The 17,343-nt window shown below is 44.0% G+C and overlaps 1 protein-coding gene across 11 annotated transcripts in view; it reads right to left on the bottom strand.

Annotated features, from left to right (window-relative positions):
- MTA1 (metastasis associated 1) overlaps window positions 1-17,343 on the bottom strand; it is a 276,561-nt gene that overhangs the window by 156,486 nt on the left and 102,732 nt on the right. For all 11 annotated transcript variants that reach the window (XR_015879326.1, XM_088479146.1, XM_088479148.1 and 8 more), the window contains exons 8-10: window positions 9,692-9,791; window positions 6,692-6,880; window positions 6,118-6,192 (exon numbers count right to left, since the gene is read on the bottom strand). Coding sequence is in view for 10 of the 11 variants with exons in the window: in XM_088479146.1 (XP_088335272.1) it covers window positions 6,118-6,192; window positions 6,692-6,880; window positions 9,692-9,791 (364 nt within the window). In the remaining variant the exon portion in view is untranslated. The remainder of the gene's footprint in view (window positions 1-6,117; window positions 6,193-6,691; window positions 6,881-9,691; window positions 9,792-17,343) is intronic.

Raw genomic sequence — 17,343 nt, 5'->3', positions numbered from 1 at the left:
TATCCAACAGTGCCAGCCTAAATATAACCCGTACTGGGGTGGGTATCCTTTAGAGGATTATCATAGCATGGTAGGCAAAGTTTTAAACCAGACTAATTGTTGGGTGTGCTCACATGTGCTACAGGGTCAACATAATGTAGGGTTGGTGCCATTTCCGCTGAATATTACGGAAATTTTAGAATTGCAAAAAGGGAAAAACATTGGATGGAAAATTCCTCTCATCCAAACCACCTCATTTCAAACTATCAATTCCAAGTAGATAGATCACTTTTGTGCTTCAACATAACCAACCCCAATAAACCAGGGAGCTGGGAAGTGACGGGGAATAATCAGACGATGACCTTCTCACTGAGAGCTGATACTGAGTCTATGAATCATGATCTGTTACGCTCAATTAGATCTAATGGGAGACATTTTAGGTAACGGTATACATTGAGTTCCACCAAAGAAATTATTGGTAAGGTACCAGATGGATATTGTGCTAAGATAATACAACCAGAAACTTGCATGTACCAGATGGAAGAGCCTGAGATAGGATTGTTTGCAAGGGAAATGTGTTTAATGATAATAATGCATACTATTCCTTATGTTCTCCCTGATAATGTACATTTTATATGTTGAAGAAAAGCGTATAAATGGCTCTCCCAGAGTTCCGAAGGTTTGTGTTACCTGGGAAGAGTAGTCCCAGAGGTTATGACCCTCACACATGTTGAAATGCTCGGTATTCATAAAAACACACTATCACCATATCTTCACATGCAGTATGAACACAGAGGCAAAAGACATATGGTACCTGGTGACGTGCATAAAGCCACGCAGTTAATTAGTGAGACAACTGGCTTTCAAGTTTTAGTAGCACTGGATCCCACCAAGATCGCTCGGGGTACATTAAATTTTAGATATATTCAGGACCTTGCTAAATTGATAGATAATTTCACCATGCTGTATGATGACACCTTCAGGTATACAGGTAGGGAATTGCAAGCGTACAAGAAAGAACTGGTGCAACATAGGCTAGTGTTAAATTATTTAACTGCTGTCACTGGAGCATACTGCGTAACTTTGGCCACCCAATTTGGAGTGAAGTGTTGCACCTATGTCACCAATGATACCAGCGACCCAAAGGAGGTGATAGATCGTAAGATGGATGAAATTCTGCAGCTAAAATGGGAATTTCGGAAGAACCACAATGCTTCAGTGGCTGAAGTAGAGGAGAAAGTAGAGGAATGGGTGTCATGGTTGAACCCCGTGAAATGGTTCTCAGGTCTAGGGATATGGGCCCAGGAAATGATCGCAAGCATAGGCAACTACCTGATCCTTATACTGGTCGTCATCATAGTAATTGGCATATGTGTCCGGTGTGTTCCTACTGTGGTGAAGTGTGGAAAATGTAAAGATAAAGTAAAACGAAGGAACGAAATTATGATGGTGGTCAGTAATGACAATATGAATACTGAGGTAAATATAGAACTGCATTACAACCCTGAACTAGGAAATACCATCATATAATGTATTATGTTTAGACGTGCATAAAATGTATTATTATTAAAATGCTGTTTTAAACATCTCAAATAATGTAAGTCCCTAATCCCCCTCAAGACTTCTTTTATAGGATTGGTGCATTCCCACATCCTTTCCCATGATCTCCCAAGATCCGCAGTGTGCGTATAATGGTAGTTTTATGTCCCCTCCTAGAGACACATTATTTATGGATTAAGGGCCTGATTCAGAGCCGCTCGTAAGCGGCAGTACGGTCGTTCCGAGCGATGTTCGCCCATCTGCGCATGCGTACGGTTTGTAATACGCATGCGCGAACCAGTCAGTGCGGCCGAAAATAGTTTCTTCGCTATATAGTGAATGCCTGCTATTTTGAGTGACAGAGGGAGGCGTATGTGGGTGGTAACAGGGGAAGGTGCTTGAAAACGGGGAGTGGAATTCAGAACGCAGGCGTGCTTAAAGGTCAAAACGGGCGTTTTATGAGTGTGCATAATTAATACAGCAGCGTCATTGACCACGTCACTTGGTTGTTTTATAGTCAGAACTGCTCGCAATATAGTGGTAGGAAAAACCAGCCACAAGAATAGCGAGCAGTTCATACGCTGATCGATGTACTCGATTAATCTAATAAATAGCGGACATGACGTATGATGCGAGCGGCCAGGGGGCGTATTTTTCAAATAAACGTCCGCATGTTTTTTTCGCTTGTTCAGACATAGAGGCGGCAACAGACCGCAAAGAGCGAACGGTTCATTTGAATAGCCACCCCCTTTATCTGAACGAGCGAGCGCTAATAGCGTCCGGCTCTGAATCAGGCCCTTAGAACCATCTTGTGCCATCCCATAATAACACACTATAATATATATATATACCTAAATTAATTCTAACATCAGAGTGTGATAGCATGTTGTTCGCTATCAAAGGGTGGACTGTCGAAGCTGGATAATTGGCCGAGACCAGATCAGCTTAAAATTAGATTGAAATGACGCCATCTTGCGACTGGCCGCAAGACACCATCTTGAAAATGAGATCTGCAAGACGCCATTTTGCGAATGGCCGCTCAGCGCCATTTTAGCTAAACTCACACTTAAGTACATATGGCAATGCTATTATTAGCATCAGGCGATCGCATATTTTACCATATAAAATACACACAGTTGCGCTGTTAACATGTCGCACATTAGCGAATGCATAATACCCTGCATGCGAACGCTGTTTATTAGCTTCGTGCGTACGCATCTGCCCCAAGTTAACCAGCGTCTTTTAACCAAACCCCTAACACTCACACACTGCATATTCACGTAAAAGGTTCCGTAGTTTAAAGGTATAAAATTCAAGTTTTAGTCATTTATTACAAATGCTGTGAAATAAAGGCTATTTGGTATCTATGGTTTAATACATAAGTAAGCAGTGTTTGGTGTTATACTGATCTGCACTTTCTCAACAGCTTCCCGGTATCATCGGTGTGAAGATCACAACATGCATTCTCAACTTATGGACCGAAGAAAGTTAAAGCATCAAAATGTACTTTGTAAAGCCAACAGCCTAGAAATGCATGAGGCAGGAAAACGGAGATAACCAGCTGTCGGAGGCTGGTCTGTGTCCATTTGAATCAACCAGTTAAATGTCCTGTAACAGAAGCAACGTGATGGGGAACCAATGGGATCGCAACGAACCTCTCTATTGTGTAGTCTATTTCTGTGGGGGTATAAATATGTGTGTTCTGACCCCAGTCTTCATGCTGATGCTGTTGATGAAGGTTTCTTGCTGATGCCGGAATCTGGTCCCAGAGCACGTGCGTATGTATAACTGTATCTTGGGTCTGTATAATTTCTTTGCGCTAAATTGTACTTAGATCACAGCATGTAACTAACTGTACTTTGCTTGAAATAATACAGTGTGCTTTGGAAACACATGTTCAAGGTCTAAGGTCTTTATTTTACTGTATGACTACGTACGCAAATAGCGTCAATTTAAGAAGGTATAGGCAGGTTTTTAGAAGGTATAGGCAGGAGCGTATAGAGGTTTTAAGTCAGTATCCTTAATCAGCATAGCCCGCAGTTCTGACTACCTACCATCAGTCAACATAGCCTACAAGCGAAAGCTCCATTACCACCCATTTATGCCCCTTCAACCGAAAAATGGAGATGCAACTGGAGTGGAGTAATAATCTGAATCGCCCATAGATGCGTAAAACCAGCGACAAGCGAAAACACGCCAGATCTGTCTGCAAAACTAACGAGTTCAACTCTGCCTCAGCCCCAATATACAGTATTCAAAGATTATCTTGACCTTCACAAAAGGGTTAGCACCTATGGTTTCAAAAATGTTGCAGAGTGGCAAACCGTTCTGCTGTGCTAGACTGAATAACAGCTTTGTGGGGATCACTTTTCAAGTGCATACAGATACAGCTAAAAGTAACTGTGGCAGTAACAAAACAAAACAAAAAATGATTCAGCAGTTGATATACACATTACTCCTTCAGACAAAACAGAAGGGCAATTGATTATTTTACACTTGCTAATCATTATCAATATATGTTAAACTTACACATGATACAGAACAAAAAATGTGGCCTTTAGAATAACCAGTGAAACAAATATATGCCTAGGCCACCATATTTGCAGATATAGCCATTTAGTGATCAGGCCTAATAAACCGATAACGTAGATCTGTGCAATAAAAGTGACAATCTGAGTTAAAGACTGGTTTATTACATGTGCCAAAGACAGACACTAATGGACCATACTAGCCTCAACCAGGCAATGCTGATGCTCAAATTTTTAAAAACTATCCTCTATTCCAGTGGTTCTCAAACTGGGTGCCTTGGCATCCTGGGGTGCCACAGGGAACTTGCAGAGGTGCCACAGTTTGGTGGTCCAGGACTAAATTAAATTATTTATCGTCAATGTGATAGGCAAAACCAGTGTTGGTGGCAGCAAAATCATAAAATATGTGGACAAGCAGAAGCAAAATCACTGTCCACCACCACATAACTGAGCCCAAGCATGACAGGTAATCACAATGTAATAAGTTTTACTGCATTTCTCAATAAGAAACTTTTGGTCTAGGGGTGCTATAAAATAAATGCTGATACACTAGGGCGCCGTGACTCAAGAATGCTTGGGAACCACTGTCCATTCTATACAAGTGGCCTCATCTCGGCAACAGTAATTATTGTTCTGGTTGATTTGGAAGTCTCCACAATGGGTGTGGATTGAAAGATCTACAGTAAAAAAGGGTCGACAATGTCTAGAAAGACACCAGATGTTAGACAGTCAATAGGTCGACAGGGACAAAAGGTCAACGTGTAAGAAGGTCAACATGGTCAAAAATCGACACAAAAATTGTCGACATTCTTTTTTTTTCCAACCCTAATCTTCACCCTAACTTTTCCCATGGTGCCTAACCCTAGTCGTCGGGTTAAGTGCCTAACCCTAAAGATTAAAAAAAAAAAAAAAAAAAAGTCGGCCATTTTTGTGTTGACCCTTTGACAGTCGACCTTTTGTCCCCGTCGACCTATTGACTGTCTAACATCTGGTGCCTATCTAGACATTGTCGACCTTTTTTACTGTAGATCTATAGATCGGATCCGCTCCACAATGCCATGCTGCCCCAGACAATTGGGAAAACAAAACATACCATAATAGAGGGACATACAAGGTAGACAAAACAAACAGACATGAAATCAAATGGTAGGGAGGGCCCTGCTCACATTTTAAAAGGAAGAGGGCACAGCTGAAACAATAGGAGAGAGTTTGGCAATTTGGAGGGTGCATTAGTGTGGTAATATAGGTGGGTATAGAATCAACTAACGAAGAGATTGGTTCAGAGAGCAATTCAAGATTTGAAGACTGTGGGCTTTGTCCCTTCCCTAGACTAATCCAGAGGGGTCTACCCATCATTGCTTGATAACACTCCTCCGTTTAAATAACACAAGATTCTTCTAATGCCGCATATCCACTAGCAGATACCGGCACGACTGCACCATTACGACATTGTAATCGTGCAGTCTTTCAAAGTATGTGCTGTGCCTACACTGAACGATTGATCGTTCAGTGTAGGCACCCTCCATAATCTATGAACATACCCAATCTGTCGTTATCGACAGAGTGACCGGCATGTTCACCCAATGAATGATCTCGGAAACAACCAGTGGGAGCGTGCATCGCTTCCAACAAAAAAAGTGCACGATTACTATGTCGGAAACGTGCAATCGCTCAGTAATATCAGCATGTGGATGTGCACCTTTATAGTCATAAAGATTGTTAAAATAATTTAAAAAAAAAACGAAATAAAAAGCATAAATTTAAAGAGTTTATGCCCATAAATAGCTACAACTGTTAGGGCCTTATTTATCAACCCAACGGTCACCTGTTTGAAAAATTACAGTTGGGAGCCAATTGGCTGGAGAACCATTTATCATACGTTGCGAACGATAAAACTCATTGATAAATGAGGCCCTTAATCTAATACCTTCTATATGTAGTGTTAAGCACACCTCTAACGCAAGTGTCATTAGGCATGGACCACTTTATTTGTGTGTCATGTAATCTCATAAAGCAGCACTTAATAAATATGAAAGTCAGAAAGAAATATATGCTAGCATACAAATCATACCTGTTGAACATATCTGTCTGTTGTCTTCCACATATAATAATATTCTATTATGCTGGTTAATGACTTCCATGGTAACTAGGGGAAAGAAAACCAGATCATCAATCATTTATAGGTTAAAACCATTTTCTTTAACATCTAAACACCCTTTGTTTGAAAGAGGAATTAACATAGGAATAATACCAGTGGTAACGCATCACCTCTTAGGCAATTTATATTGCAGTAGACACCTGCAACTCCCAATAGGGCCACTCCCTACATAGAGTCCAAATCTAGTCAGAAGTTTTGTTACTGTTCTCTTTATTTCAAGGGTAACATTTTGCACAAAAATCTCAAAACTGGTCATTTAGAATGGTTCTCTCTGTATCTTCTGTTACACTTCTCTACACTGGCCTGGGAAATAACTTGGTTTGTTATTGCCAATTAGATCACTGTACAGCAATGGCTCACAAAATTTGAGGTGAGGTGAGGTTCCCTGGTGTGGCCGGTAGGTTTCCTTTAGTGTTGTTGTGTTAGGGAATTTAGACTGCAAACTTCAATATGTCACAGATAGGTGTGATTATATTATTTTACTCACAAAGTCTTGCTGAATATCTGTGAAGTCTTTGCCATACTTCTCCAAAGCTTCTTCAAAGAGATTAGCTTCGGAAGCAGACCACTCTTCCATCTCATCTCTGCACAGCACGGGGCCTCCTTGTGGTACTAGCGCAGAGATGGTTTTGGATATGTCATAACAATTTTTGTGCAGTGTGTCCATAGCATGGAACTAGAACAAAATAAAACATGGAACCATTTAGAGTTTGCTAAAATATTAAAGAAACATTACTTGACATATTAGTTCCTTAGAAGGCTACCAGATTCTGAACTTCTGTAGCACATTCCTGAAGACTTACAGAAGTGCGGTATACGGTTTTGATACATATTGGTGAAATATTAAAGAAACGCGAGTCGGGTGACTAAGACAACTAATGGTGCATACACACGGTCAGATCTGTCAGATGAACGATGGAACGATTTTTACCAACGATTTTACAAACGATTTGAATGATTGAACGATTCCAGACAGTATTAAAATGAATGAAATCGTCCAAATCTGACTGCAAACACATCAGATATCAAATACCATTATCGGACAATCGGGAACGTGCATCGTTCATCGTTGCACACGTGTCAGATTTTCTTTCAGATATGAACGATTGATCGATTTTTAAAATAGTTATCGTTCAGATCTGACAGAAGATCTGACCGTGTGTATGCTCCATAACTTAACATGTGGATCCAGGGATCTGTTCTTACCACTGGTAAATGACATCAGCGTGTTGGGAGACTCAGAGAATCTATGTTGAGATAATTCATGTATAAATACACTCTCTAACCACTTCAATATATTCAGCTGGTCTGTATCATGCCCCCCCCCACCTCCATACAAGTCAACCAGGAGGGGAGTCTTATATATGGCTGCTAATTAATGGAGCACAGAAAGTAAAACTGACTGTGAACTCGTAAATTGGCTTTAATGTTCACTACTCCATATGCAAGCTGCTATTTGAGCTATCCATTGGTATGAACTTAATAAGGGCTCACAAAATGTAAAGGTTCATCCATCATACGTGCATCCAACGTGTGTGTGTGTGTGTGTGTGTGTGTGTGTGTCAGTGAATGAAATTGTAATCTTAAATTTTAGTGCATACAACCTTAGATTAGATCTATTGACTATGGCCCTCATTCAGAGCCGTACGCTCTGAGCAGAGCGCACGCTCTGAATGAGGGCCGGGCTCCATTTTCATGGAGCGTCCTCCTGGACGCTCGTATAGCTGTGGGACACCACCCACAGGCTATACGAGCGTGCTTTGTGATGGCCGCGATGGTCGAGACCATCGCGACCATCGAAATTGCGAGCCGGAGCCTGCGGTTGAGGTTTTCAACCGCAAGCTCCGGAGTGATTTTGGCTCTATCAGAGCCAAAATCACTCCCACTGACATCACTAGTGATGTCAGTGGGCCGGCTTCTGACGGGAGGCGTTCCCGTGGGAACGCCCCCGTCAGGGAGGCACGCCCCCGGCACGCCCACCAAAGGGGGCGTGCTGTCAATCAACATTGACAGCACGCCCCCTTTGATCGGACACAACGAGCGAAGGACTTTCCTTCGCTCGTCGCGTCTGGCGCATGCGCACGACGGAGCTCCCTCCGTCGTGCGCATGCTCAGTGCATAACATCGACCCACTTGCGAGCGGACAGCCGCTCGCGAGTGGGTCTGAATCAGGCCCTATATTTTCTTGATGCAACTCATACTTTTCATTTGGACTTGTCTGTTGCTCATTTGCTAGCATTGTGCGTTCATTCACTGGCAATTACTACACCTCTCCTGTTTTTTGTAAAATTTCTAACTATTCCTTTTATCTCTGAAGCGCAATCCACAAGGAACCATCCAATGCTGCAGTAATAATCACATAGGGAAAACAGAGAGTCCAAATTAAGAAGTCCAAGGAGTCTGGATTGTGGGTCAGGGGTCTCAACGCGTTTTTGCTGAGCGATGAACGCTCAGCTTCCTCACAACCTTGACCTCCTTGGACTTCTCAATTCGGACTCTGTTTTCCCTTTGTGATTATTACTGCAGCATTGGATGATTCCTTGTGGATTGCGCTTCAGCCATCTTCCTGGATTTGCTGGATGCCAAGGGACTTCCCTAAAAGCTACCTCAGCAATACATTGGTAAAGTTTTTATGCTGTTAAATACTTTCTATTTTACCACATAGAGGAGAGAACCTCCAACTCCAATACAACCATCATTATAGGAGCGGATTCAAGTGGTGTCTATCATGTGTTTTATTTAATTGATTGGTCTACATTAGTATGTATTTTTAATAGAACAACTTTTGCATGAAACTGCAGATTCTAGATAATTTATTAAAGTATCTGTTTATTAATTTTAAACCAACCATCAATTCTAATTTTACTTTAGCGCTGGTTTTATATCTTTTTGATTTCTTTTATTGTCTAGTTGGAGAATATTATTATATCTGTGCATAAACCAATGTAAATAAAAACCTTAAAAACAAAATGTATGTCGTCTACAATATGAGCCCATTGCAAATGGAACAAAAGGCACATACAGAAAGCAGTGGCCAAGCACAGATTGGCCCCACATACGAGGAGGTGTAAATATGTGGCTATTTACATACATTCAATAGCACAGTTCTTCACAGAAGATAGCATTCTTGTGCAGTCACAAAATTAAGTGCAATATACATATTCGGCATAAAACACCCCAATCAGCCAATAATAGGCCAGCTCAACACATGAGGAATACAAATTTGTTTCTCCAGCATTAGGCGTCAGGTTAATGTATGTACATACACATAGGAATATGCACTAAAAATTAATGTGACAAGTCTGTCTGTTAATCGTTTCCATTGCAGTATTTTTTATGTTTAATCTTCACTACATATTGTTTGAATTTTATTTTCTGAGCAATAAATATTGAGCACTTGTTTGCTGGGCAATGAAAATACTAATATTTATCAATACATTCAGCAGTAATAAATTGTAGCTTTTTTCTTTTTTTTAATTCTTCTTACCAATGTGATGTCTCTAGAGGCAGCAGCTGCACTCATGTGTAGACTAGGTTGCCGGACAGAACTACTGCAGTCTAACGCACGGGCAAAAGTGCCTACAGATCTGAGAAAACACAAGTAAAGCACAAAGTAATATCACTTATCTATGCAAAGTTTAAATAAGAAACTAAATACCATGAACCTGTAAACAATGTGCTTATTTTGGTATATTAGTCAAGTCATTTAGGTTCTAATCATTTAGTTCTTCCAATAGTGTAGACCAGTGGTTCTCAAACTTGGTCCTCAGGACCCCACACAGGTCATGTTTTGCAGGTCACCCAGCAGATGCACAGGTGTATTCATTACTCACTGACACATTTAAAAAAAAAATCCACAGGTGGAGCTAATTATTTCACTGATTCTGTGAGGAGACATGTAAAACATGCACTGTTTGGGGGTCCTGAGGACAGAGTTTGAGAACCTGTGGTGTAGACACACAAACCCCCCTCCTCCCGCAAACAACCCTTAAAAAACAAAACAAAAAAAAACAGGCAATAATATCAATAAAACTTGCAGTGTCTACCATCAACCTAAAGACCTGAAATCTTGTAGTAAACATGTAAAACTTGTAAACGGACAGTTAGGAGACTGATTGGTTGTTACTTTATCACTCTCCAAGGCTTAAGTTGGCCACACATCTAAAGATTATCTGTCCAACCATCCAACTAGTTGATTGGTTGGAATGAAAATCTGGTAAGGTATGAAAGCACCAGACAATCTGCAATTTGCTCCCAAATGCCGAAAAATGGACAAAAACTGTTGTTTGAACAAATTGTTTAGATCAAACATTTAACAAACTTGTCTGACGACCATTTTCATCTGTTTTCTGGCATTTAGAAGCAAATTGCTGATCATCATTTACTCCCATTCCTTACCAGATTTTCATTCCAACCAATCAACTAGTTGGCTGGTTGGACAGATAATCTTTAGATGTGTGGCCAGCTTAAGTGCATCTCCCTGGGTTTACTTCGCTTGCTGGAACAGATAAAGGGGTCACTTTTCCTAAATACCTTGCGTGGGCTTACTTTGCCATTCCTGAGATATAAGGGTCTCCCTCTCACCTTCATAACCACCTGTAACTTAAGGCGCATGTCCACTACACGACTAATGAACAATTACGATATCGTTCTCATTCATTATATTGTGCAGTGGATAGAGGGCCTGATTCAGAGCCGGACGCAAATAGCGCTCGCTCAGAAAAAGAGGGTGGCTATTCAAATGAACCGTTCGCTCCTTGCGGTCTGTTGCCGCCTCCATGTCTGAACGAGCGAACAAAACATGCGGACGTTTATTTAAAAAAAACGCCCCACTGGCCGCTCGCATCATACGTCATGTCCGCTATTTATTAGATTAATTGAGTACATCGAACAGCGTATGAACTGCTCGCTATTCTTGTGGTTGGTTTTTCCTACCACTGTATTGCGAGCAGTTCTGACTATAAAACAACCAAGTGACGTGGTCAATGACGCTGCTGTATTAATTATGCACACCCATAAAACGCCCGCTTTGACCTTTAAGCACGCCTGCGTTCTGATCTCCACTCCCCGTTTTCAAGCACCTTCCCCTGTTACCACCCACATACGCCTCATTCTGTCACTCAAAATAGCAGGCATTCGCTATATAGCGAACAAACGATTTTCGGCCGCACTGACTGGTTCGCGCATGCGTATTACAAACCGTGCGAATGCGCAGATTGGCGAACATCGCTCGGAATGAGCGTACTGCCGCTTACGAGCGGCTCTGAATCAGGCCCAGAGCCCACACTGAACGATATATCGTTCAGTGTGGGCACCCTCTCTTATCCCCGAACCTGCACAACCTGACTATATTGTAAATTTGGACAGACGGTTCAGGCAATGACAGATGCAGACAACGAACAGCGGGAGCGAGCATCGCTGGTCATTGCTGGCATATTCACTGCGCGATTAATGAACGATAATGATGTCGTTATCGTGTAGTGGATATGCGCCTTAACTCATCCTACTGTGTAACAGATAAACTCATTGCCAACACCAGTCTCCTACATCGGTACCTGGAACCTCTTACTACTGGGTATGTCTGGTCATGCAGCTACTCAGCAACTCCGGGATGCTGACATCTAATTCCTCATTGGAAACTTAGGGGTAAATTTACTAAAGTGAGAGTTTTTAGAAGTGGAGAGGTTGCCCATAGCAACCAATCAGATTCTAAATATCTTCTAGAAGGTGCTAGTTAAAAGTTAATTAGAGTCTAGTTGGTTGCTATGGGCAACATCTCCATTTCTAAAAACGCTCACTGTAGTAAATATACCCCTTAGAATGGATCAGTCTGGTATGGCAGTGAGCGGAGGGAAAGTTCGGGGACACTTGCCTAAACCTCAGGGTAGCCAGAGAATAGACAGGCATTCAGAACTAATCTGGGAGTCACAGGTTACAAACAACCAGATGCAGGCATCTTTGGAAGCATGAACATGCTTATTTGCAATAAAATGCCCTCAACAAAGGGCAAATTATTTCCAATTGGAAGCATTGGAAATAGCATAAAAGGTTTTAAAAAAAATCAGATGAAACAGCACTTTTACAATTCACAGCACCTCTATTTTATACAGTATAAGCAAATTGTACCTCAAAAGGTTAGCATTCTCCTGCCCCTTTAAATCCGAGGCTTCCAAACTATGGCCCACCACCTACTGAAATCTGTCCCTCAGGTACTACAAGGATGTCTGTCGTGTGAAACAGCAGAGAGTGCATTGCGCTGCATGTGGAGTTATTGGAAAAGTGTCGCCCGAGGTGAATTGTGCTGCACTGCCTCCTGTACTCTGAGGAGACACTGTGGGCAATATGTAATAAGGTGCAAGTTTTCTTTGTGAGACAAACTCTGACCTTCTCACACATTTAAGTCAAAGTTTGTGCACAACTCACCAAATGTAATAGCCTGCAAACCAGTATTTAAGAACCAGCACCAGGTTCTGTTGAGCCAGTACTGGTTTTGGAAATATGGTGGACAAAATGAGTAGGGGTCCCATGTATTTTCCATAACCAGCACAGGAGTCTTTCTAGCGGGGGTGTAATGCCACAGTCGGCTGACCCTTGAACCAGGTTCCCCGGCCAAAGCATTAACACCTGACCGCTAGTCAGCCTAGGCCGGGAATCCCTGGGGAGGTGGGGACCCAACCCCAATAAAAGGATTCCCCTTTTCCAGGGCACCCCAAGGCCTGGGCTGATTGTGCTGGAGATAGCGCCAGCACCCCTGGGCATTGGGTGCCGGGTTGATTGTGTAAAAAATAGAATGATTAATACTGTCTTTAAACTGGAGAACTAGAGGTCCCAGCAAGCAAGTCCCAGAGAACCACAAGTACCAGGATGCAGGGCATTAAGGGCCCGCTGGCATCTCTAGTTCACCTGCAAAAGATATATTGAAACTACCACAAGACACACCCTGTGATAAGAGTTATGGTATAACATACCTTCGTTAACTCTTTTTCTTCGAGGTCCATGGGGTCCACAGCCTATACGTGGGGGTATAAGATCCCGGTCACCAAACAGTTAAACAAAACGAGCTCTCTGCTCCCAGGATGCACCGGGTCCCTCCTTCATATACCCTGCCTCCGGCCCCAAGTAGCCAGTTCATTACCAAGCTCAAGCAGACGAAGACAAAAAAAGATAAGAAAGAAGAACCCATACTCACTAGTCCAGTCTCTCACAGAGAAAGGAAAATTTACGGAGACCCCCAGAACTACAGGTACGTTAGGGTGGGTGTCCTGTGGACCCCATGGACCGCGAAGAAAAAGAGTTAACTAAGGTATGTTATACCATAACTCTTATTTTCTTCTTCGGGGTCCATGGGGTCCACAGCCAATACGTTGGAGATATCCCAAAGCACTAATCCCCAAGGACGGGGGACGCTCCTGGGTCTCGGAAGAGAGGAGAATCCTACGCCCAAAGGAGGCATCCTGAGAGGCAAAGGTGTCAAATGCATAAAATTTGCTAAAAGTATGGATGGAAGATTATGTGGCTGTCCTGCACAACTGTTCAGCAGAGGCGCCCCGACGGGCCGCCCATGGAGGCCCTACTGACCGTGTAGAATTTGCTGTTACGGAGTCCGGCACCCGTAGACCAGCCTGTCTGTAAGCTTGTGAAATTGCCATGCGAATCCATCTTGCCAGTGTCTGCTTATTGGCTGGCCAGCCACACTTATGACAACCATAAAGCACAAAAAGGGAATCAGACTTCCTCAACTTGCTGGTGCGCTTCACATAAATTCGTAATGCACGGACAACATCCAGGGAAGCCTCCCCTATCGAGAGACTTGCATCCTGAAAAGCTGGGACCATAAGCTCTTCGTTTATATGGAACCTAGATACCACTTTTGGAAGGTAACCCTCCCTAGTACGCAGCACTGCTCTATCTTGATGAAAACCCAAAAAGGGAACGCGGAAGGAAAGCACAGCTAGATCCGATACTCTGCGTTCAGATGCAATAGCAAGAAGAAAAACTGTCTTTGCTGTTAACCACTTGAAGTCTATAGAATTCAAAGGCTCAAACGGGGAAGCCTGTAAAGACCCTGAGAACTAGTGTTAACTCCCACAGAACTACCGGGGGAACAAAGGGAGGCTGAATCCTCAGCACCCCCTGAAAAAACATCCTTACATCTGGCATCAGGGCGATTTTCTGTTGGAACCAAACCGAAAGGGCAAAAACCTGTACCCCCAAGGTGGCTAGGTGGAACCCCTTTTCCAGACCGCTTTGAAGAAAATCAAGTACTCTAGAAACCCGAAAACTTTCCGGGTCAAATTTCTTCAGTTTACACCACTGAAAGAATGAATGCCAAATTCTATAGTAAATACGGGCAGAGGCCGGTTTACGTGCCTTCAGCAGCATCTGCATCACAGACTATTTCTTCCTCAAGACAGAGGCCTCAAGTACCAGCAAATCTTCTCCTTTGGCAGATATATTCTCTAAGCCACGGAGTCCAATCTTGCCCCTAAGTGACACATCTGCTGTACTGGAAGGGGTGATGACTTCTTCCAGTTTATAATCCAGCAGTGACTGTACAGACAGGACACAGTCAGTCCCAAATGATTCTCTAACTGCTGCGGAGACCGACCTAGCAACAGGAGATCGTCCAAGTAAGGCAAAATCCTGACACTCTGCCATCTGAGACATGCAATCATTACTGCCATCACCTTGGTGAACACCCGGGGAGCTGTGGACAGGCCAAACGGCAGGGCCTGAAAATGAAAATGTTCTCCCCCTACCGCAAAACGTAGAAATTGTTGATGGGGCCGGGTGATTGGTATGTGGAGGTATGAATCCTGTATATCCAAGGACGCCATATAATTCCCCTGTTCCATTGCCAACATGATCGACCGCAACGTTTCCATATGGAACTCGGGGGCTCGGACAAACTTGTTGAGCCCTTTCGAATTTAAAATGGGCCGGTATGAGCCATTCGGTTTCTGAACCAAAAACAGATTGGAGTAAAACCCCTTTCGTAATTGATTCTTCTGATGCTAGCAGGGATTGGATTGCTTGTTGAAGGGCCAAAGCCCTTACAGAACCCTCCTTCGGATTTATGCCGAAAAATCTCTGAGGAGGACTTCTCCAGAATGTCAGGGCGTACCCCCGGGAGACCACTCCCTGAATCCAGGCATCCTTTGTTGCGAGATGCCAGGTTTCTAAAAACCGAAGAAGGCGGCCCCCTACCCTGGGATCCCCCAGAGGGAGGCCCGTCCCATCAGGCTACTGGTTTATCCTGGACTCTGGAAACTGGACACAACACCTCTATCAGCATCTAAGTCCATCCATGATGGAAACAGAGGGCATAACCATAGGGGGATGCATCTGCTGAGGGAAACCCCAAACAGGGGGTGCAGGGGCAGCCAAACGCTCCACCACCTGAGCCATAACCTTGGAAAAGGAAGCCCAGGGGGGTTCAGGCCCGGAAACATGTAAATTTGATTGATGTGGTGACTGTCTAAAACAGTTCCCACACAGTCCATTTTGTACAAAATCCTGTGAGGATAGTCCCTTTGCAGGCTATACAGGATACCAGCAAAGGGGCTTCTGCCACCTGTCTCTCAGACTCCTTAAACATAATATATTCACTTATGCCAAGTTTCCGAGAGCACATGTGCTCACGGTCTACCCCCAACCGCACACAGCCGTAGCTGAGGAATAAGGGGAGAAAACAGCAGTGAGAGGTTAGAGGACTGAGTTATTTTAGGCATAAAAGGCAGTACCAGACACGGTCAACACCAATCACATGCAATGCATAAACACTCTGCGAGCAATAAGCAATTTTTTTAGCTCTTGCCACTACAAATCAGCCCTAGGCTTAGTAAGATAGAGCTCTGTAAAACCTGATCCAGCAGTAGGAGAGGTATACAGGGAGACTGCCCAGCCTGCTCGGCGAGCAGCAATCTGAGAGCACCTCAGAGTGCACACTGGCTGCTCATATAGGGGAAACTGGGAGGAGCAACCCACAACGCTGAGAACAGTAGCTGGGCCAGCGTGTGGATTGGGGGAGGGGCCGCCGGGTAAAGCGAACCTCCCCTAGGTTGCCTGGACTACCCGGCAAACGGACATGGCCGCCGCCAAAGAAAACCCCCAGCTTGTCAGGAGCTGTGTCATGTCCCGGCGGTCTAGTGTAGGGACAAGCTGTTCTGCCCTCCCAACTACAGCGCACCTCTGGCCAGTCTCCACCGCCAGAGGCCGGACCGCCACGTGGTCCCGGCGTCAGCGGGCACCGAGCCCACCTCTTATCTGCCATCCCCTTGTCCCGGTGGCAGTCCAGGGCTCAGAGCCCCTACCGAAAGCACGGGCGCGAAACCAGCGTTGCGGCGCCGGAGGGGTTAGTTGTAGCAGGTGACTGGTGCATCTCCATTCAGACGCGAGGCTGCTCTCAGACAGCTCAGGCCACCCGCCCCGATGGAGAGTAAAACCCTATTTTTTTATTTTTTTTACATATACTCGTCTGCGGGACTGCTCCTGCAGTCCCACTGCCTATGTGGTGAATAACACCAAACAGGAAAAACTGGCTACCTGAGGCCGGAGGTGGGGTATATGAAGGAGGGACCCGGTGCATCCTGGGAGCAGAGAGCTCGTTTTGTTTAATTGTTTGGTGACCGGGATCTTATACCCCAACGTATTGGCTGTGGACCCCAAAGAAGAAAGAATAATTTTATTGAAACAAACATGCACACTCACGCATAACTCCCCTATAATCCCTGTAGCCATTCACGTCCACTTGTCCTGTAGCATCCACGTAACCAGTAAAAAAAGACAAAAAACCCACAGTCCTTAAATGATGGTACCTCGCAAATGAGGGGCTCAGCCGCTGCATTTCCCATATAAATGCTTTGGCTGAGCCTTCATTGGCTGAGAGAGGCGAGCCTCCACCTCTCTCAACCAATGAACGGTTCCCACCATTGACTTCAATGGTTAGAACAGCTAGGTTACCTAGCGTTGAAGTCAATGGTGGGAACCGCTATGGTTGCTGGGTCGCTATTGACTCACAGCATGCACTGCACCTCCTGAGTCCATTCAGATTCCAGAGGATGTATGTTAAGTCCCTCCGGAAGCTCACTGGCCATCTGCCAATGGAGGCTCTCAGGACTCAGGGTTTACTGCTGCAGC

This window comes from Taudactylus pleione, unplaced genomic scaffold, assembly GCF_031769625.1.
Source record: "Taudactylus pleione unplaced genomic scaffold, aTauple2 ptg000227l, whole genome shotgun sequence".
Lineage (NCBI taxonomy): Eukaryota > Metazoa > Chordata > Amphibia > Anura > Myobatrachidae > Taudactylus > Taudactylus pleione.
Note: the sequence above shows the minus strand (reverse complement) of the source record. Positions and strands in the feature narration are given on the sequence as shown.